At 38.3% G+C, this 23,129-nt stretch overlaps 1 protein-coding gene across 7 annotated transcripts in view; it reads left to right on the plus strand.

Moving 5' to 3' along the window:
- Window positions 1-23,129, plus strand: part of Rnf111 (ring finger protein 111) — a 66,590-nt gene that overhangs the window by 36,793 nt on the left and 6,668 nt on the right. For 4 of the 7 annotated variants that reach the window (XM_042687667.1, XM_042687666.1, XM_042687669.1 and 1 more), the window contains 9 exons: window positions 1,115-1,241; window positions 3,815-3,978; window positions 6,582-6,776; window positions 9,092-9,411; window positions 12,445-12,703; window positions 14,229-14,279; window positions 17,240-17,588; window positions 20,293-20,445; window positions 22,129-22,255. In XM_042687667.1, the coding sequence (XP_042543601.1) occupies window positions 1,115-1,241; window positions 3,815-3,978; window positions 6,582-6,776; window positions 9,092-9,411; window positions 12,445-12,703; window positions 14,229-14,279; window positions 17,240-17,588; window positions 20,293-20,445; window positions 22,129-22,255 (1,745 nt within the window). The remainder of the gene's footprint in view (window positions 1-1,114; window positions 1,242-3,814; window positions 3,979-6,581; window positions 6,777-9,091; window positions 9,412-12,444; window positions 12,704-14,228; window positions 14,280-17,239; window positions 17,589-20,292; window positions 20,446-22,128; window positions 22,256-23,129) is intronic. The other 3 variants (XM_042687670.1, XM_042687668.1, XM_042687672.1) reach the window with 3 other exon arrangements.

Consider the following 23,129-nt stretch of genomic DNA (forward strand, 5'->3'; position numbering starts at 1 on the left):
TAGTTTTGGAAGTATCACCATCTTTACTATATTAAGTCGGCCTATCCAGGAGCATGGGAGGTCTTTCCATTTCCTAGTGTCTTCTGCAATTTCTTTCAGTTTCTTTCAATTTCTTTCACCTACTTTTAAGTACACATTTCTAGTTTGTGAACATATTCTTTGTGCCATCCAGCCCAGTCAAGAAACGGAAACTTCAAACTTAAAAAGACTTGCCAACTACACATTAAACATTTGGAATTTAGAGTTGATTCCAATTCCAAAGCTCAGAGTGTTTACGTAAACTAATTTCAGTATCATAACCAGTCAGTGTCTGGGCTCTGGTTATTATTTGAGAGTGTCTTCCTGCTACAAGTTGCTTTTGCTCCCACTTCTGTCGTTGTTATTCTTTTATTTTTTATTTGTTTATTTATTTTTCATTGTGAAAATACCATAGAGAGGGGTTACAATTACATGGGCAAGGTAATGAGTACATTTCTTATCAAACATTGTTACCTCCTCCTTTGTTTCTCCTTCCCATCCCTTCCCATCTCCCTCCTCCTCCCCCTCTTGTCTTTGTTATTCTTGTTGGCCGTATTGAGCCTTGAATTTAGTGCCTGCGTTTACCAGGCAAGCACTCCAGTGCTTAAGCCATACCCAAAGCACAAATGGGAGCATTTGTGATCTTTGCATTTACATTTACCGTTTCTGAAGTTACAGTGCCTCTAACTCTTTCTTCAGAACTCTTCACTTAGTATCTTTTTTTTGGCCCGGGGGGGGGGGGGGTGAGTCCTGGGACTTGAACTCTGGGCCTGGGCACTGTCCCTGAGCTTTTCAGCTCAAGCCTCGCGCTCTAACACTTGAGCCACAGCACCACTTACAGCCTTTTCTGCTTATGTGGTGCTGAAGAATTGAACCCAGGGCCTCATGCGTGCAAGGCAAGCACTCTACCACTGAGCCACCCTCCCAGCCTAATTCACTAAATATCTTATGCAAAAGCAATCATGGTATACCTGTTCTTTCTTAGTTTTGTAGGAATTTCACAGTCTTCAAAAGTAAAAATGAACTTTCCCCTTAGCAGCTAGCTGACAAACAGATGCCTTTTAAAATGTTTTGTTTGCTTCCCCTTTTGTTGCAGGAAGTATTGATGAAGATGTTGTGGTGATAGAAACTTCCTTCGCCCCCCAGGTCACTGCCAATGAAGAAATCAATGTTACCTCAACTGACAGTGAAGTGGAAATCGTTACAGTGGGAGAAAGCTACAGGTGAGATTTTAATTCCTTAATGTATATGTGACATTCACAATTTTTTTTCCAGCCCTAGGCTCTAAACTTAAGGCTTTGCAGTTGCTAGGCAGACATTCTGCCACTTGACAATGCTGTTAGAAATCTAGTTAGAGTAACTCTGTACTCAAAGCACCAGACTGTTTTAGACTGATCTAGTGGTAGGGACTTAATAAAATAAAGATACACTGTTGTATAACCTTATTCCTGCCCATTTGAACTAGACTCTTTAGGGGGATAGTATTTTTTTAAGTACTATAATTGCTCTACATAAACTAACTTGCTTGGTATTTTAAAGAATTGTTTCCTAATACAGAGAACAACTTCCTTTGGAATTTAGATGTGTGTAATACATAAATATTGGGACAGTACAAGCTACATAAAATACCGAGCTTGATGTAAAAATTACCCATTCTGTTACCTGATTATTACAAAGTATTATCTGTTGATTCTAGTAAAATTTGTGATAATAGAAATATCACCAAGTGAAGATGCATGTAATAACTTTTAGTCTTCTCACACTAATTTCATCTAATTAAATGAATTTCACTCAAATGAGTGTGTGTGTGTGTGTAAGGGTGTAAGGGAATATTGGGCTTGAGCTCAGGGCTTTTTTTTTTTTTTTTGCTAGCCCTGGGGCTTGAACTCAGGGCCTGGCCCTGTCCCTGAGTTTGTTTTGCTCAAGGCTAGTACTTTTTTTTTTTTTTATTGTGATAATACTGTACAGAGGGGTTACAATTACATGAGCAAGATAATGAGTACATTTCTTGTTTGTTTGTTTGTTTGTTTTTGGTCTGGTTGTGGGGCCTGAACTCTGGGCCTGAGCACTGTCCCTCAGCTCTTCAGCTCAAGGCTAGTGCCCTACCACTTGAGCCACAGCACCACTTCCGGCTTTTTTCTTTTTGCTTATGTGGTGCTGAGGAATCGAACCCAGGGCCTCATGCATGCAAGGCAAGCGCTCTACCACTAAGCCAACTTCCCAGCCCATGAGTACATTTCTTATTAAGCATTGTAGTCTCCTCCTTTGTTTCCCCTTCCCATCCCATCCTCCCCCGCCCACCCCCAAGGGATAGTACTCTTATCACTTGAGCTACAGCCCCTCTTTCAGCTTTTTCTTTGTATATGGTACTGAGGAATTGAACCCAGGGCTTCAACCCAGGGCACTCTACTACTAAAGCCACATTTCATTTCCAACCAGAGTCTTACACTCTTAGCTTTCATATACATTGTTGAGCATCAGTGGCTCATACTTGTAATCCTAGCTACTCAGGAGGTTGAGACTTAAGGATCAGTATTCAGAGCAAGCCTGGGCAGAAAAGCCCAGGAGAATTCATCTTCAATTAACCAGCAAAAAATGATTGGAGATGTGGCTCACATGGTTGAATTCCAGCCTTGAGCAAACAAGGTAAGTGTGAGGCCTCTGAGTTCAATTCCTCATACCAACAATCACATAATAAAGCTTAATAAACTTAAAGCAGCTCAAACTAGAGATGTTTCCTATGTCTACCAAAATAGTAAGTCCTTCTGCTAATGCCTTTTTAATTCTTTTATTATTTTGGGACAGTACTAACTTACTAGCTTAGGTTACAAATCTTGAAGTTAATTTTTGCAAATCCAGCCTGGGGTAACCATGCAACATCATGTGGACATTATTAAATGCACACCATGAGTTTCTTACTAGTCAGGTGCTTTACTGCTGAGCCATTCCTCTAGCCATTTTGCACTGGTTAATTTGGAGATAAGATCTTGCTTTTTGCCCAGGTGCAACTGGACCTCTGTCCCTCTATTTAACCCTTTCTGTCGTAGCTGGATGACAGTTGTATACCATTACACCCAGCTTCTTTCCATTGAGATGTACTCTCTGAAACTGTTTTCTGCCTGGGATGACTGGAATTTGAGTCTCTTGATCTCAGACTCCCAAATAGTTAGGATTGCCATGTTCCTATTTTCTTTTAAAATTTCTTGATTTTTGGTGAATCATTTTGAGCATTACTATAACAGTGTTTACACAATACTGTAAACAGTTGTTATAATCCAGGTGAATACTCAAAATAAAAGAAACAGAATCCTATGTTTTTTATGGATTGATTTAACATTGCATTTGTGTGTGTGTGTGTGTGTGTGTGTGTGTGTTTGTGTGTGTGTGTGCTGGTCCTGGGTCTTGAACTCAGGGCCTGGGCACTGTCCTTAAGCCTCTCTGTGCTCAAGACAAGTGCTCTACAACTTGAGCCACAGTGCTACTTCTGGCTTTTTCTGTTTGTGGTACTGAGGAATCGATTCCAGAGCTTCATGTATGCTAGGCTTCATGTATTCTACCACTAAGCCACATTCTCAGCCATATTTTATTATATACTTTGCTTAATAAGTTCATGAATGAATTCAACAAACTTTGCGTGCCAGGCATTGTGCTAGTGATTTAAAATATTATTACCCTTATTTCTTTTCATAAATCTTGTATGAAGGTCTCATTTTTATAGGAAAGGCCTATGGATTCTAGGAGTAACTACAACATCAGTCCTTTATTTGTATTTACTAAGATACTGGTATCCTTTAAGGTCTCGTTCAACCCTGGGGCACTCCAGGTCTCATTGGAGCCAAGGTTCAAGTTCTCATACAGGGCGGACACAGGAGCCACGAAACCGCAGTCGAATTTCTACTGTTATACAGCCCTTGAGGCAGAACGCAGCAGAAGTTGTGGACCTTACTGTTGATGAAGATGGTAAGTTGATAAAATGGAGTAACATCTTTTATATCAAGATGTGAACTCAGGGTTTGTACTTGGTATTTATTTGACTGGCACTCTTGCCACTTGAATCATACCTCTACCCTAGCTCTTTGCTGGTTAATTGGGAGATTGAATCATACCTCTACCCTAGCTTTTTGCTGGTTAATTGGGAGATTGAATCATACCTCTACCCTAGCTTTTTGCTGATTAATTGGGAGATTGAATCATACCTCTACCCTAGCTTTTTGCTGGTTAATTGGGAGATTGGAGGGTCTCTTAAGACTTTTCTCTCTGGGCTGGTTTCTAACCTAGATCCTCTGGATCTCAGCCTCATGAGTAGCTAGGATTGCAATCAGTGCCCGGTTAAAGTGAAATATCTTAAAAAATTAAAAAAAATATTATTATAAAGGTGATGTACAGAGGGATTAGAGTTATGTGTCAGATAATGAATACATTTCTTTGTGTGTGTTGGAGGGGGTTATGGGCTTGAACTCAGGGCTAGCACTGTATCACTTTGAGCCACAGCTCTACTTCCTATTTCCTGGTGGTTAATTGGATATAAGTGTTTCCTTGCCTGGGCTGGCTTTTGAGCCACAATCCTCAGCTCTCAATCTCCTGAGTAGGTAGGATTACAGGCATGAGCCACCAGCACCTGGCATGAGTACATTTCTTTTTGGACAGTGTCACCCCTTTCCTTGCTCTCTCCCAGTTTTTCCCTTCCATCCTCATCCACGGATTGTATAATTCATTTTCAATATAGTTTAAAGTGAAATATTTTAAGCAATCATTTAGATATTTAGATTTTTTTTTTGCCAGTCCTGGGCTTTGAACTCAGGGCTGGGGCACTGTCCCTAAACTTCTTTTGCTCAAGGCTAGCATTCTACCACTTGAGCCACAGTGCCACTTCTTGTTTTTTCTGTTTATGTGGTACTGAGGAATTGAACTCAGGGCTTCATGCATAATAGGCAAGCACTTTACCACTGATACACATTACCAGCCCCAGATATTTAGATTTTAACTTGTTCATATTTTTTGTTAAGAGTACTGCTGAATACTACTACTCATGAATGTTTTACTCACGTTTTATTTATATGGTTATTTACATTTACAAAAACTTAAAAACAGGTATTTTCATGAGATTAGAATAGATATTAAAAATCACAGCTAATTTTTTTTTTGGGGGGGGGGGTCCTGTCGTGGGACCTGAACTCTGGGCCTGGGCGCTGTCCCTCAGCTCTTCAGCTTAAGGCTAGTGCTCTACCACTCAGCCACCTTCCCTTAAAGGATTGCTACAAAGGATCATGTGAAAGAAATACATTGTGGGTAGTTTCAGTTTGTGAAGGAAATTCACAGAATTGTTTCCCCATGGACTGTTGAGATAGAGAGTGTTTAAGTAACATATCCTTAGTCATACTGAAGTGGTAAATTAGAATTGCCTTCTAAGCAATAGAATTTATACTGGGCCTAAGAAAGTATGGTTTGGCTGTAAGTCAGTGGCTCACACCTGTAATCCTAGCTACTCAGGAGGCTGAGATCTGAGGAGCCAGTCTAAGCAAAAAAGTCTGTGAGACTTATCTCCAATTAACTACCAAGTAAGCCTGAAGTGGAGCTGTGTCTCAAGTGATAGATTGCTAACTTTGAGCAAAAAACTCAGGGACAGCATCTAGGCCCTGAATTCCAGCCGTAGGACAGGCATACATATACACCAGAAAAAGAAAAAGAAAGTTGTTTTAATAGTGTAGCCATGTTTATTTACATAGCAGAGGAACTTTTACTGCTTTTTGTGATAGATCAGAAAACTTAAGAATTTTCCTGAAAACCTTTTTTTTTTCTTTGTTGCTGGGGATTGAACCTATGGCTTCAAGCAGGCTAGGCAAGCATTCTGCCTTGTCTTACTTGAAAAAGTTTTTGGTGTGTACTCGTACTAGGATTTGAACCCCAGGCTTGCTAACTTACTTGGTTGCTCTTAGTACTCTGTCACTTGAGCCACAACTCCTGCCCAGCTTTCTATGTTTTTATAGAGATAGAGTCTTACACATTTTTCTTCCTATGCTGGCTTTAATCGTCCAGACCTCAGCCTCCTGGGTAGGATTTTAGGTCTGAGCTATTGGTGTTAAAGGTTCGTGAAAAACCTTTAAATTACCTAATTTACTTGATTGTATATATATGTATAGAGTTTTTGTAGTGTAATAGTTATATTTATAGCTCATATTTATAGTTGTATATATATGGTTATATTTATAGTTGTATATATTAGTAGTTGTATAAATATAGTTGTATATATGAATAATATGTTGCTTGGATGTTGCTGTTTAGCTTAATAAGAGCTTTCTTCTTTCTCATTAATTTTTTTGTTATTTTATTTACTTTTTCTTTGAGACACAGTCTTGTGTAACCAGGCTGGTCTGGGGCTTACTATGTAAGCTGACCTTGAACTTTGTTGATCTGACTTTGTTCTTTGCTTTTCCCAAGTATTGAAGTCACAGAAATGCATCCCCATGCCCTGTAAAGAGGCTTTCTTTATAATATGTTGTATGTCTTAAGTTCATTTAATTTGTTGTGTAATGAATGCTGAGTAGAGATTTTGTATCTTGTAGAGCCTACTGTAGTACCAACCACTTCTGCAAGAGCGGACTCACAGACTACTAGTGCTTCCATTAACAATTCAAACCCATCTACCTCTGAGCAAGCCTCTGATACTGCACCCGCTGTCTCCAGCAGCCAGCCTTCCACAGCAGCAGAGACTTCAGCTACTCTTACAAGCAATAGTACAGCTGGTTCTTCTGCAGGGGGTATGTAAAAAGGCATGTGTTGGGAGACTTTCTGTGGTTACTTTTGTTAGGAAAAGTATTATGTTCTTAAGGTTTTAGCTACATTAGCAAGAATGTATTCTGACATTTTTATAAACTTCTTGTGAAAGCAAAGTACTATTTATTAAAATTAGTATGATTTTGTATTTGAATTTATGTGTTTTATGTGACCAAAGTATTATAGCCCAGCTGACAGATTGAGGGGAAAAAATGGCTGACAACAAATACATGAACAGCCAAGAAAAAGTTAAGTGATTTTATCAAAATTTAAAACTTGTACATCACAGGACTATGAGGAGAATATCTTCATAAGAACTTTTTGTATATCTCCAACTACCTTTTTTTTCCTTTAAGGGCCAAAGATGAAGTCTCTCTCTCCTAGACACTTAGCTGCAAGCACGTATCCATGCCTCTTTTCCCTTGTGAACTTAACAAGTGTTTACTGAGCCACCTATATTATACAGGCATGTTTCCAGTTGCTAGAAATAAATAGCAAAGGCAGATAACACTATACGTTGTTTTAAAGTACAGGACTTTCATTTTCTGTTTTTCTGTTTTGTTTTGTTTTTGTCAGTCGTGGGGCTTGAACTCTGGGCTTGGGTACTGTCCCTGTGCTCTTCAGCTCAAGGTGAGCGCTCTACCGCTTGAGCCACAGCACCACTTCCGGCTTTCTAGTGGTTTATTGGAGATAGGAGTCTTATGGACTTTGCTGCCCGGGCTGGCTTTGAACTGTGATCCTCAAATCTCAGCCTCCTGAGTAGCTAGGATTACAGGCATGAGCCACCAGAACTCGGCAGGACTTTATCATTTTCATGTCTGTATCTTACATTGCCTTTTTATAGTATTGCCTCTTGTAGATCATTTACTGGACCATTGTTATGAGTAAGATTTACTAAGTGGATGGATGAATATGTATGTATCGCAGGAAACATCCTGAAATTACCCTGAAAACACATTAACCAACAATATATTGGTCACTGTGTTAAGAAGTTCATTTCCCTGGTAGAGGTTTCTACTTATCTCATTTTCAGTAGACCCTTTATGGCTTAATTTTAATGATAAAAGGAAGCATTTTATTTACTTGATCAGAAACCTTATATTTTAATTTTTTTCTTTGTTAGTGGTGTTGATTGAACCCAGAGGTTTGTACTTGCTAGGCTAGGGCTCTGCCTGCCATTTGAGTTACACCTCTAACTGGACAATAAGTCTTGAATGGCAGAATAGTTCTTTTTGGGTTGTAAGCCTGTTTGAGAAATGAACAGCTTCCGAATGGCAGGAAAGTTGCCATGTATTTAGCTAGGAGCCAAATTTGTACCTGAGGTAGGTACCACTTTAAGTTCAGTCTTGTATTTGAACCTACACTGTTAATTACTTTTTGGCTTTAAGTATGTGTTCACCTTCAGAATTGGAACCTAGGTCTCTATAATTCTATTCTGTTCTGCCCTACCATACATACCAGTTTATTAGATTATAAGACACATTTTAGCTTGTAAGTATTAGAGTCATCATTTTTTTGTATTCCATTGGTTCTGACTTTAGAGACCAGAGGAAGAGAAAAAAGGATGTTGGAGTTGAAAAAGACTCAGCCAGATACTGAGTTAAGTGGTTATGGCTTAAGAAGGTGATATTTTAGAAGTACATAGCAGGCTGAATTACATAGGAAGGATTTATACTATTTGGTTTGAGGGTACTCAGAAGATTCTTTGTGTTGTAGAATATAATGGAAAACATCCATTGTAGAACTTTTTAAACCCACTTTCATTGGTAATTAATAATAATATAAGGTTGGAAAAGAAGATCATTGCCTAAGTTGTATACCATGATAAATAAGAAACCTCCGGAAGAATATAGACTTTCAGGAAAATCTGGTGGAGACCACTAGTCAGAATTATATGATATATATGTTAAACATATGCCACCATTTCAAAATCACTAGAACACCTCCTAATTCTTTATTCATTTATACACACACAGTACCTACATTTTTGTGGAGAAATCTGTGATTTGAGCCAGGTCTGCTGGTGGCTCATGCCTGTAATTCTACCTACTCACGATCTCAGGCTGAGATCTGAGGATCATGGTTCAAAGCCAATGCAGACAGGAAAGTCTATGATACTCTTTATCTCCAACTAAGCAACAACAGAAAAGCCAGAAATGGAGCTGTAGTTTCAAGCATCAATCAATCAATCAATCTAAGGGATAGTGCCTAGACCCTGCATCCAAGCTCCAGGACTGGCACCAAAAAACATAAGATAAAATTGTGATTTTAATCTTCTTTACATTTGTTTTGTTTCAAGATGACTCAAGGAGAACAGCATCTAGTGCTGTAACGGAGCCTGGCCCTCCTGCAATGCCAAGGTTACCTTCCTGCTGTCCCCAGCACTCACCGTGCGGAGGGTCATCACAGAATCACCATGCATTAGGACACCCGCACACAAGTTGCTTTCAGCAGCACAGCCACCATTTTCAACATCATCACCACCACCATCATACCCCCCACCCTGCTGTCCCAGTTTCTCCTTCCTTTAGTGATCCTACCTGCCCTGTGGAAAGACCTCCGCAAGTCCCAGCACCTTGTGGAGCAAATAGTAGTTCTAGTTCCAGCTACCATGACCAGGTAAGTGAATTTTGATGAATTAGTCTCCCCACACCTCTCCTTCCTCCCCTTGTTCTTTCCTTATTTAATTGCAGTACCCTTCAGGAAGAGAGGGAAAATCCTAATGATAAGTTTTATAAAGTAAGTAAGTCATTCTTTGTTGTTTTTTTTGTTTTTTTTTTTTTGGTTGGTCATGGGGCTTGAACTCTGGGCCTGGGTGCTGTCCCTCAGCTCTTCAGCTCAAGGCCAGTGCTCTACCACTTGAGCCACAGCGCCACTTACGGTTTTCTGGTGGTTAATTGGTGATAGTCTCATGGACTTTCCTTCCCTGGACTGACTTTGAGCCGTGATCCTCAGATCTCAGCCTCCTGAATAGCTAGGATTACAGCCGTGAGCCACTGGCACCTGGCATTAAGTCATTCTTACATGCAAAAATAACTTCATTTGATGAGTTGTAGCTTTTTTTTTTTTTTGGTTCCAGTCCTAGGGTTTGAACTCAAAGCTCTGACACTGTCTCTGAGCTTTTTTTTAAACTCAAGACTAGTGCTCTACTACTTAAGCCACAATTCTACTTCTGACTTTTTGGTGGTTAACTGGAGATGAGTCTCATGGATTTTCCTGACAAGCTGGATTCAAACTGCAACCCTCCCATCTCAGCCTCCTGAGTAGCTAGGTTTAAGGCCTAAGACCCCAGTACTGGGCTTGATTTGTGACTTTTTAAAATTTAATTCTTTATTGGTTTCAGGTGTTTTGAATTACTGCAAATAAGATAAATAAGAATATGGAAAATGAGAGTATCTAAAATTAACTTTTTACTCTGAAATTACTTTTGATGATTTTAGCTAAATGCAATTCAACCTGATCTTTTGAATTATATTTCAAAGTGTGAAAACTATTATGTCAATGTAATTTATGAAAAATGGAAAATTATCCTGGTGTTTTCAATTTCCCACTCACTGGTTATCATACAAGAAATAAACAGCTTTCTCAAAGGTCAGCCTGTAACCCAGTTTCTCAGGAGCAAATGAAGTTTTTCAGGTAGAGAATTGAAATACCAGCAAATGGTTACAATTTAGTAAATTGGTTGATATTATAGTGAGTGCTTAAAATGTTGAAATGGTATTAAATTGTATTAGTTTTCACATGAAGTAAATGACATACGCTGTTTCACCTTTTTCTGAGCTGTCTCTGTGTAATATAATTACGGTATAAATCTAGATATTATGTGTTCAAAGAAATAAAAGTTGTTATTTCAGGGAAAAACTGTAATTCTGACTCACAATATGGGAGTAAAAAAATCAAAAGGAAAATTCAGAACAATTGCTTCTCTGTATCAACTGACCTTTCTTAAGTACCAGTACCATCTTTTTGCATTTCAGTGATAGTCTTTTCTGGGTCTTTATACCAATGAAAAATAATCAAATCAAGAAGGAGAGATTTTCCCTTTAAATATAAAATGAAGCTAACTACTAGTAGGAGGACAAATTTTGAAAGTTGGTTTTTTTTTTGTTGTTTTTTTTTGTCGGTCATGGCGCTTGAACTCTGGGCGCTACCCCTGCGCTCTTTAGCTCAAGGGGAGCACTCTACCGCTTGAGCCACAGCATCACTTCCAGTTTTCTGGTGGTTAATTGGAGATAAGAGTCTCGTGGACTTTTCTGCCCGGGGTGGCTTTGAACCGTGATCCTCAGATCTCAGCCTCCTCAGTAGTTAGGATTACAGGCGTGAGCCACCGGCTCCTGGCTTTGAAAGTTTTTTTAAAAAATACATATGCATAGGAACCCTTTCCCCAAATTTCCTTTTGTATAAAATATAAGATTTTTCATAATGTTTTGGTTGAGTCAGGTCATCCTTTTACTAGAACTTAACTTAGAAAGTTATCTTTAGGTAGTCATAGAGTTTTCAATTCAACACGAGCACAGTGCATTTTGATCAGTGTCAAGGTGGGAGGTGCCCTCTTCCACACTGGTTAAAGAGCTGTCAAAGATGAATATTCACCGAATAGTCTGTTGGTGAATTAGTAATACAGCTGGCTTGATAAAGCAATTGTGATTATTCCGTTTTGCCTGAGCCATTTAATTTTTGGCAGAGTTTTTTTTTCTAGTATAAAATAATTGTAACATGTTTACACATCTCTGAATAAATAAAACTTGAGAAAAATCAGCCGGATTCCAGACATTCTGTGGTGATAAATGGATGTGAAGGTGAACAGAGTGAGATTTTGAAGGTAACAGTTTGAAACTTATGTAGACTTCCATACTTACATGAGCTGCACACTCATGAGAGAGCATTATATAGTATCTACTTGAGACCTGTTTGGGAACAGTTTGGAAAGCTGAGGAATTAAAGATACTACAGTTTCATGATTGTGTTGTATGACTGAGTGGCATATTGAGTTTAATTTCCCAATTGTGCTTTTCCCCAATCACATTCCTAAGTCAAGAAATTAGTTTATATTGTACTTCTTTTTTTTAAGTGATTTGAAACGAATTCACTATTAACCTGAATAATCTTAAGGGCCTCTCCCCCTTTTGAATAACATAAGATTTGTTTTTACTATTAGACTTTTAGTCAAAAACTTGTGATAATGGTTTAAAAACTTGGGATAGACAAGTTTATCCCAGACCTTCAACATTTTTAGTGGTGATAATTTGCTTTCTAAAGAGTCCTAAATTACTGGTTTGAATTTGGGAGTAAAGGAGAATTATGTTAAGTGATTTTTAAGTTTCCTTTTCTCTTTGTAAAACGCAGATAATGTAAGAGAAATGACATTAAAATAATGTTAGCATTTGTTCATCCTTTTATGATCCTAAGGTTAACTTAACAAAATGATTCTAGGATTTTAGGATATTAGTATCAAACCACTACAATTTTCACAAATCCAAGCTGTTTTGTTGTTTTGGTGTTTGATAGGTCTTCATACTAAGAACCACATTTTCAGGTAATTTGAAGATTTTATTTTTCTAGATTACATTTCTAGGTTACCTCTATACTATAACATGAATCAACGCATAGCTGAATCTTTAAGAAGATAAAATGCAGTTCCTCCTTATTTAGCAGGCATTGCCAGTAGACCTGAGCAGCAGTGGCATCAGAAGTCATGGAAGTGGTGGCTTTCACGGCGCCTCTGCATTTGACCCCTGCTGCCCTGTTTCTTCCTCTCGGGCTGCAATCTTTGGCCACCAGGCTGCTGCTGCCGCCCCGAGCCAGCCATTATCGATAGATGGTTACGGATCAAGCATGGTTGCTCAGCCCCAGCCCCAGCCCCCTCCTCAGCCCTCTCTCTCATCATGTCGGCATTATATGCCACCTCCTTGTAAGTATGAATTTAATGAGTCAAGAACCTAGAACCCTATAAGTGAAGCATTATGGGTGGTTCAGTCTTCTCTGAAACAATCTTTTCATTACTCCTGATTCATACATTTTTAGTATTTATTTGGCTTAAGAGTAGGATGTGTTTTTCCTATGCTAATATCAATGAAATTTAAGTGTACTGATACCTTAACATTATTTTAAAAGGAAGTTTTATAGGATTGAAAGTTTTAGGAGTAACTGAAGATGTGCAGAAGTTTAGTAAAGTGAGTTTGTCTGAGAATTCTCAAATGGTTATCTGAGGCATAATAGGGTTCCTTGACAGAATGCTTTGCCAATTGATACAAGATTTTAGTATATTCATTTGTTGAAGGCTATTACCATAGGATCAGGTGGAGCTTTTCTAAAGAAATTGCAATCTACTATATACCATAAGAAATGATAAATAACATTGGGCTATGTAACTTATTTACCACTTTGTTCAGTTATAAGCTAATTAGTACATACTTAATACCTTAAATCACATTTTGATAATAACTACTGGAAATTTAGGTAAGCCAGGAAGTTGACAGGGAAATTTGTCTTTTGTTCAGATTGAATGCAGTGGGTGATATCAATTACATATTTTGAATTTCTTTCTCCATTCCAATGATTCAAAATATCTACACCCTGTAGACAGAACTGGAGTCAGCTCAGAGTTTGTATAATGAAACTGGTGGTACATTATTTGGTTTCTTAATAATACAAGTTAAAATAGGAAGTGTAAGTTGGTCAATAGATTAGAAACAGGTTACATTTTGCTAAGCATTGGCCACTGGGCAAATTCTTTGCATGAAACTTGAGCTCATACACAAGCTGTTTTGTATATTTGTTGCTATTCATTTTTGATTGATTCTCTTGTGTTAAGAATTTAATTGTGTGGTTTTTCATCTTTCCTCTTTAGAAATAATAGACTAAAGTAAATTAAAACATTCCCCTTTAAATGTTCTAATAAAAATGGTTTAGACTTTTACTTTTATCATAAAAGTGTTTCACGTACATTCCAAAAAAATTCAAACTTTGCAGAACATTGTAAAATGAGAAGTTAAAAGCTGAATCTCCCTACTTCACTAATCTTACTTCCTTAGAGGTGGCAACTCTTTTTCAGCTTACTATAAAAACTTTGAGAAATTTCCTTTGTAAATGCATGCCTATGCTTAAAAAAAAAAAAAGAACCATGTGGCACATAATATTCTGCCTCTTGTTTTCTGTTTTTAAATTCAGCAGTCCATTGGATTTCTTTCCATGTTTGTTAGTTCATAAAAATCCAGCCCACTGGTATTTGTTGTTTTTTCACTCTCTCCGTTATTGATTTTTTTAAACGTTCGCATAATATTCCACAGTATGTATATTAGATGAGTCCTCTGTTGCTGAGCATTTAAATTGCTTGTAGTTGTTTGAGTTTTAACTATAGGATAACTTCCTACAAGTGAGATTGTTGTGTCAAAGAAATAAACTTTCAAGTAAATATTGTTAAATTTCTCTCCAAGGGGTTGCACCAGTTTATACTCCTCATTGGGGGTCTGTGAATGAGAATGAAGGTAGGAAATTTGAATTGTATTCCCTTATATTAGAAAAATTTTGAGTGATAACCATGCTCTAGCCCTGTTTTCCTAAGTGAAGTTTTTAAAAATAGATATGCATAGGAACCCCCTTCCCATATTTCCTTTTCATTCACATGTGAGACACAGAGTTATGAAACCCTTTTTCCATTTAAATTGTACTGGGAGAAAGCTGGTATGTAGTGTGTAGTAGAGCAGTGGGTTTAAAATGAGACAAATCCTGGTCAGTCTCCCAGTTCTGACTAGTTTTTTTGTTTTTTGTTTTTGTTTTCCCTGTCCTGGGGTTTGAACTCAGGGCCTGGGTGCTTTGCCTGAGCCTTTTTTTGCTCAAGGCTCACGCTCTACCCACAGAGCCTCTCCTGGCTTTTTCTAAGTAGTTTATTGGAGATAAGAGTCTCCTGGACTTTCTACCTGAACTGGCTTTGAACCACGATCCTCAGATCTCAGCCTCCTGAGTAGCTAGGATTACAGGCATGAGCCACCAGCACTCAGCTAAAGTATTCACTCTTTACCCTCAGTTTCTTTCTGTTAGCAAACTAGCAGTAACCCTGATGGTCTTTAAGTTATGAAACTTTGACTTCTATAGGTAGCTTACACACCAGTAGTACTAGTGCAACTAGAAAGAATCTTTGCTTTTTGCAATGTGTGTGGTCTTGATGAAGTAATAAAACAAATTTGCTTGAAATGTTGTCATTAAAATGTTCTGGTATCTTATGAAAGTGCAATAGTAGATAGAAAAAGAAGTCTGTTTGTTATTGATGATACATAGAGCAAGCTCTGGCTGACCCAGGACTTGTGATTCTCCTGTTTCAGCTTCTCAAGTGTTGAGGTTATGGGTATGTACCACCATGTGCGTGGCACAGGCTATTTATTATTAATTACTTATTAATTATTAATCGTTCAGTATAAACCTATGAGAATTTAGATATGAGATAGTAACACAGTATTGCAACTACAAGTGGCATGTTGAACTTTATAAAAGCAACTTCAGAAGCATTTAAATTTTTATCTTATGCATACTTGATAAGTAATAGAATATGTTTGGAAAAGTTCCTACAAATAAAACTGAAAAAGAATAGAAATGGTTGATGAGAATGCAGAATATGCTACTCTTCTATATCAGCAGCAATTCTGTTTTGTGTAGTGTTGGCTAGCTGCACTGATGGCTCGTACCGATAATACTAGCTCCTCAAGAAGCTGCGATCTGAAGATTGAGGTTTGAAACCAGATTGCACAGAAAAGTCGTTGAGATTCCATCTCCAGTGAATCAACAGAATGTCAGATTGGATGTGTGGCTCAATTGGTGGAGTGCCCAAGGGGGAGCGCAAAGGCCCTAAATTTCCAGCCCTTGTCACCCCTCCCCCCAAAGCCAAAGAGTTAAATAAGTGAACACATTCGGAAACAAACTTTAAGAATTTGTAACATTTGTGAACATTTATGTCTTTTGTAATATTTAGATAAGTGCTAACAAGGCTTCCTTTGAAAATACAGTTATCTGGACTGCTCCTGAATGAATCAGTTTGGTTACAACTTGAAGAAAATTCTGCAACAAAGTAAAAAATAACTATAGCTTTATACCAGATTATCAGGAATATTGCCTAATAGAATGAACGTTACAGTAAAATCAAGGAGACTTTCTTTGCAGTACTAGGGATTGAGCTCAGGCCTCCATGCTTGCTAGGCATGGTACTCTGGCACATGAACTATGCTCCTAGCCACGACTACTTCATCTTAATATAGCACGGTAAAACAGCGTGGGTCCAGGGGAGATAGAAGCATAATAAAAGAAGAATTCTGCCCAGTTAATTTTCAGCATGGCTCACTTTAGCTAACAAGTCAAACAGAAAAGTAAGGTATTTGTAAAGTTATAATTGAAGCTGTGGTATAGTGGTATAGGCGCCTGTAACTCCAGCACTCAGGAGGCTACAGTGAGAGGATTGCAAATTTGAGGCCAGCCTGGGATACATCTTAAATCATAAGGCCCCACGTCAAAAAACCCAAAAATTATAGGATTGGGGATATGCCTCACATAGTAGAGTGCTTGCCCAGTAGTGCAAGGCTCTGAGTTCAACCCTTGATACTATCAAAAAATAAGCAAAAAAAACCCCCCAAAAGCCAAGCTTAATTTTCTTTTTGGTTGTTGCATTGGTGAGCGTTGACCAGGGCCTTAAACCCACTGGATAGCCGCTCTCTCAGTGCACTCTATCTTCAGCACACGTTTGAGTACAGAGAAGTGAAAACTTGGGTGTTGCAAAAAAATAAAATAAAATAAAATAAAAAAAGGAAACAATTGAAAAGAGCTTTCATGTGAACTGTAAGTGCCTATCAATAAGCAAAAGGTGAAGATCACAAATGGCTAAGGATACATAGATGGTTCTGAGAAGAAATGTGAGTCATTAATAAAAGATTTTTTTCAGATTTGTTTTTGTTTTTAAAGTAGGGGGAGGTTGAGACTGGGCTTATTACTATGTTAGCTCAGACTGGCCTTAAACTGATTTTGATGGGCTGGTCTTAAATTTGTGGACCTCCTGCCTCTGCCTCCTTGGATTACAAATTCTTGGATTACAAGTACGCACTACTATACTTGGTTCTTCAAACAATGTAGTGATCTTATGGGAGTAATAATACATTCCTAAGTGTTTGTTGATGGAAGTATTATAACAACCTTTGGGAAGGGTATTCTTAATCTATATTTATCTTTCAGACCCATCCCTTCTAACAGGAATTTATGTCACAAAAATAGGCTCTGAGCATATATACGTATCTACATACACGTATATGCAGGACACCACAGAGGAATGGTATACAAAGATGTTTTACTGGATTACTTTTAGTTTGTAATCAGCGAGAATTTTTCAGAAAGTTTGAATACAGCTTACAATGTAACCCTGGGAATGAAGTGAAATTACATGTACTGACCGGAAGGGTTTTTCTTGCAGATGCTTCTTTGACAAGACCACTTCACCATCAAGCTTCTGCCTGCCCCCATTCTCATGGAAATCCCCCTCCTCAGACTCAGCCCCCACCTCCAGTGGATTATGTTATTCCTCATCCTGTCCATGCTTTCCATTCTCAAATATCTTCTCATGCGACATCTCATCCTGTGGCCCCCCCACCCCCAACTCATTTACCCACTGCGGCCGCCCCAATCCCTCAGCACCTTCCTCCTACACACCAGCCCATCTCACACCATCTCCCAGCCCCAGCACCTCCGGCACAGAGACTGCACCCTCATGAAATGATGCAGAGGATGGAAGTCCAGAGGAGGAGAATGATGCAGCATCCAACGTATGTATCATGTCTCTGCAAAGAGCACGGAGCTTGACTTTTCCTTTTGTTTCCATTCATCTTTAAAGCTACAACATTGTCTGTCACCCTAGCATCTCAGAAGGCTGAGATCTGAGGGTAACGGTAGAGCAGCCACTGAGCAGGTGCAAGGCCCTGAGTTCAAACCCTAGTATTGGGGGTGGGGGGAGGGCAATGTAAATATACTAAAATACTTATTGGTTCACTAAGAAATTATTTATTTGCAATGCTGGGGATCAAACCCAAGGCCGTTTTTTATGCTAGACAGGTACTCTACTGTTCTTAGCCTGGAAATTGATTTTTGCTAACTATAATCATCCTTTGTCAGTTTTTTTTTTTTGGGGGGGGGGAGGGCGGAGGGTCTGTCAACAGGCTCCCTGCCTGGACTGGTACTCCTCAGATCCTAGCCTCCTGAATAGCTAGGATTACAGGTGTGAGCCATCGTGTCTGGCCTCCCTTGTCTTTTCTTGAATTACACTTGTTGACAAAAAGTTTGTTAGATGACTTAGTAGAGTCAGATCACTTTCAGCAATCTCTCCTTGCTGATTTCTGCTATATACTAATGATTGTGCTACAAATTGATACAGAAGAATAAAATAAAAAATACTGAAGATTTGATGTTACTGATCAGAGAGGGGAAAGAATAGAATTTCCAAAAAGTTGCATAGAAAAAAGTCATTATAATCTTATTCATAGAAGTAATATTAAATATACTCTGAACTTCATGAAAACATCATAGGCAAACTTGTTACTTTTTTGAATTTATGACCTGAATTCACTATTGTGAAATCAGCATCTAATTTTCTCATTTGGAACAAACAACTTTTGCCTTACTTTTACCTACCTATAAAGTTTTCTGGAAACGGGGTACAACTGATCCTTCTTTTGTCATTTGTCATCTCTGGCTGTTTCTACCTGATGAGCAATTATACATTAGAGATCATACATGACTGAAAAGATGAAAAAAATGTAGTGTTTGTTTTTTTGTTTTTGTTTTTGTTTTTTCTTGGTACTGGGGGTCAAACCGGATTTTGGTCGTGTCTTTTTTTGGTACTGGGGGATCAAACTGGATGTTGCACTTTTCCACTGAGCTACATCCCAGACCCCCCCCCCCCCAATTTACTTTTTAAACCTTTACATAAAGTGCTTATGAAATTCTTAATCTAATCAATGGTCTAGCATTTGTGTGAGTTCTTCCTTTTGTTAAATAGGTTTTATACAGAATATGCACCTGGCTACTGCTAACTTTCTAAACAATAACTCTTAATGTAGGAAGTTGACAAGTGAATAGTCATATCCTCCAGTGGCTATAAAGTGAAATTTGCAAAAGGGTTAGGAATGAATTGAAAAGAATTTGATTACAAAAATGAGTCCCTGAGACTGAGCTATGTTTCAAAAATGTTCCTTGTCTTGCACACAGGCGCACAAGGACCTTGTACTTAGTAGGCAGGTGCTCTACCACTTGAGCCACAACCCTACTCCATGTTTTTAGCTTTACAATTTTTTTCAGGTAGGGTGTATTGAATTCCAGCCTCCCAGGTAACTAAAAACACAGCTGATTGCAACTATGCCTGGCTTATTAATTGAGATGGGGTCTTACTTCTTTGCCTGGGTTGACCTTGAACCAAGATCCTCTTTCATCTCCTAGGCTAGCTGGGATTATGAGCATGAACCATCTGGTCTGGCTCTTTGTTGAGAATTTTATGATCAACTTGTATTTGTAAATTTGACTGACTTTAGATTGAGAACATAATAAATTGAGATGCAGAATAGTGTGTGAATGGAACTAAACAAGGTCCTAGATATGTTAGCATATACCATATGTTTTAAGAAAACAATATATATGGTTTAAAATGTCTCAGATTTCTAACCTTTACAATAGTTGGTGTGTGTGTGTGTGTGTGTGTGTGTGTGTGTGTGTGTGTGTGTGTGTGTGTGTGTGTGTGTATTGGGCTGGGTCTTGAACTCGGGGCCTCATGCTTCTTCTGCTTAGCTTTTCTATTCACAGTTTGCACTCTACCACTAGAGCCATGCCTACAATTCTGGCTTTTTCCTGGCTTATTGGAAGTAAGAATCTCTAGGATTTTTCCACCAGGGCTGGCTTTGAACTGGGATTCTCAGATCTCAGCTTCCTAAATAGCTAGGATTATATATAGTAACTATTGGTACCTAGCTCAAATGGTGACTTCAGTGTCAAAATAGATGGCAATAAAAAACAAGAAGTGAAGAAAATAAGAGTTTCCATTTTCTTGCTTTATTATGTGTATATAAAATAACTTGTTGTTGAGGTGACATTTACTGAAACGTTAAACACTTAAAATTTTAATTTATTCAATTTCCATGATTCTCCTAATTAAAATACCTCTTGTAAAACTTTATAAAATGATATTAAAATTGCTGTTTTCCCAGGATTATATGTAAATTTGAGATGTTGGGATAAATGAGAATTTGTGGAGGAGGTTATAAGCTCTTAATTTGTTACCAGTTAATAAATTCATTATATTAAAGTTAACTTATTGATAATTATTATAATTAGTAATTTGCAAACATTGCTATGAAATAATTTTATAGGTGCTTTTAATTTCTTGTTACAAATTAACTTTAGAACTAGCCTGTAGATAGTCATTGTAGTAACACTAGAATTGTTGATACATTAAGGAATAACCAATTCTTCACTTATTTCCAGTGGTCTTTTTGTGTTCTGTGTTTCCAGGCGGGCACATGAACGGCCCCCACCCCATCCCCACAGGATGCACCCGAACTATGGTCACGGGCACCATATTCATGTGCCTCAGACTATGTCCTCACATCCTCGTCAGGCTCCAGAGAGATCTGCCTGGTCAGTATCTTGTATATTTCAAAGCTCTGCACAGTAGCTTCTGACAATACTAGGGGAAGCAGTCGTTCGTAGAGAGGAATGCCTTATAACAGCTTGGGTCCTGTGAAGAAACCCAGTCCCCACTTTAGCTATGAGACAAGCTGAAGCCTCCAGAGAAAAGAATAGGAGCTTGTGTTCTAGAGTAGGGAATCATCTCCAGCAGGAGTCATCTCCTTAAGTTTTATTCCATTTTGAATTGACAAATAATAATAGTGTGCATTGGATACAATATGATGATTCCGTACATGTATACACTGCGGAATGATCAACTCATGCTGGTAGCATATCCATTACTTCAGAAATTTATGATTTCTTTGAGATGACAATTTTAAGTCCTTATTTTTACTGAAAAATTTTAAAATTTATTTTATATTTTGTGCTTAAACTCCAGACTTCTCCCTCTTGCTCAGCTCACTTGCTTGAGCCTCACCCTAGTATTTGGCTTCTTTCTGGTTAATGGGAGATAAGGGTCTTTCAGATTTTGTCTGTCCAACTGGTTGAACCATGACTTTCAGATCTCAGTCTCCTAAGTAGCTAGGATTAGTATGCCACCAGTGTCTGGCTCTACTGATTTTTGAACCATACCATTAATTATTAGCAGTAGCTACCATGTTGCACAGAACATTAGAACTTACTTTATCTAACTGAAATTTTGTACCTGCTGACCAAAATCTCCCTGAAGTTAACTCCTTAATCTGATTCTACAGTTCCCAACTTCTTTCTCAACCCTTCATCCTCAACTTCTGCCATCCACAAGAACAATCCAGCCTGTATTCTTAGGCTTATGATATATCCTAAAGAAATGGAAATGTTTGCATTGAATTTTCCTATTGAATCCGTTGCGTATAGGCAGTCACTAAGATCTTAAGCTACAATGACCTTTGGGGCAGAATATAAAATCAGAATGAATAAGGATTTTGCATATCCCAGTTTTATTCTTTCTAAAATATTGTTTAACCTTACTTTATAAGGTATAGAAGAATTTGCCATTCTAACTATCCTGGATGTCAACAACACAAGAGATGATATCCATTCCAACAAACAAAACCCCTGGAAACATCTGTAACATTCACATACACCAGCAAAGTAAACTATTTTCTTTTTTTTTTGGTCCGGTCGTGGGGCCTGAACTCTGGGCCTGGGTGCTGTCCCTCAGCTCTTCAGCTCAAGGCTAGCACTCTACCACTTGAGCCACAGCGCCACTTCCGACTTTTTTCTTTTTGCTTATGTGGTGCTGAGGAATCGAACCCAGGGCCTCATGCATGCAAGGCAAGCACTCTACCACTGAGCCACCTTCCCAGCCCCAAAGTAAACTATTTTCTATGCTCCTCAAGTAGAGTAAAGCATTTAGGATGGAGAGATTGGAGGAGCCAGTGTATTTTCTTCTTTTGTGATATGTGAAACCATGTGCAAATGTTTTCTCCCATTTGGTCACAAAATTGAGTTTTTTAAGCTCTCATTTTCTGAAATAGATTTGAAATTGTTAGTGTAACTTTTTTTTTTTTTTTTTTTAACTAAGTCATATTTTTCACAGCTTTGTAAGTTAAGAGACTTTATTTCTGAAAATGTAAATCCACTCCCTGTTGTGTTGACAATGATCGCATAAGGAGAACACAGAGTTGAGCTGTTGTCATCTTTTTTTAGGGAACTGGGAATTGAAGCTGGCGTTACGGCGGCCACATACACCCCTGGAGCATTGCACCCTCACTTGGCCCACTACCACGCCCCTCCTCGACTGCACCACCTGCAGCTAGGAGCTCTTCCTTTAATGGTACACTTCTGTGACTTCCTGCATGTTGTTTTTTTTTTTTTTAAAGCTAAATGCCTTATTAAAATCCCTTGGTATATTATCGATGTCTTAATGGAATTTCAGAATTTCTCTTGTTCATTAGAAGTTGGTCTAGAAAGTGGTATTAAATATAGTCATATCTTTGTTTATAATTTGCATTGTAAAATGTACCGCTAATATATAAAATAACCTGAAAGGAACTTTTCTGTGTGAGGGAACAATGATTTACTGTCACTAGGACATGTTCTCCTTTATGAATAGAATGGATCTGTGCTGCTGCTTTCCTTCTTCATCTTCTAATTGATAGAAGGACAATAGGAACTCTCCACCTTTCACTAAACAGGTTCAGATTTGGTTGATATTATGTTGAGTGCTTAGCAAAAAAGCTTATTAGCACAAATTGTTGAGTTTACATAATACTATAAACTTGCCTTCCTTATGGATTTGTTGCACACAGTTATAACCAAGTGTCGTCAAATAATAAAATCAAATGAAATTTCGTAAGACAGGAATTTTACATTCCTGCATGCACATTACACAGCTCCTCAGTTAATGGGGAGAAGTTTGCCGTCAGTCTCTGGATACAGTCAGTTGTGTGTTTCGTGTATTTCCCCACTCTTCGTCTTATGAAAATCTGCCTTCCAAAAGGTGCAAGGGAAACATTATGGTTGAGCCTCCTATGTTAAAAATGGCAAAGAATGTGCTTAAGTGATAAAGCAAAAACTTGTCATTTGTTGAAGGCGGTATGGTTAATCAAGTGTTCATGGTATGATACTGTCTGTGCATCTTGAGCACTTGTGGTTTTTCCTCAGCAGTGCTCTCTTGGCCCCATATGCCCATAGGGTCCCAAGGATTT

Source organism: Dipodomys spectabilis, unplaced genomic scaffold (assembly GCF_019054845.1).
Source record: "Dipodomys spectabilis isolate Male_0828 unplaced genomic scaffold, ASM1905484v1 ptg000108l, whole genome shotgun sequence".
In the NCBI taxonomy this organism is placed as follows: Eukaryota; Metazoa; Chordata; class Mammalia; order Rodentia; family Heteromyidae; genus Dipodomys; species Dipodomys spectabilis.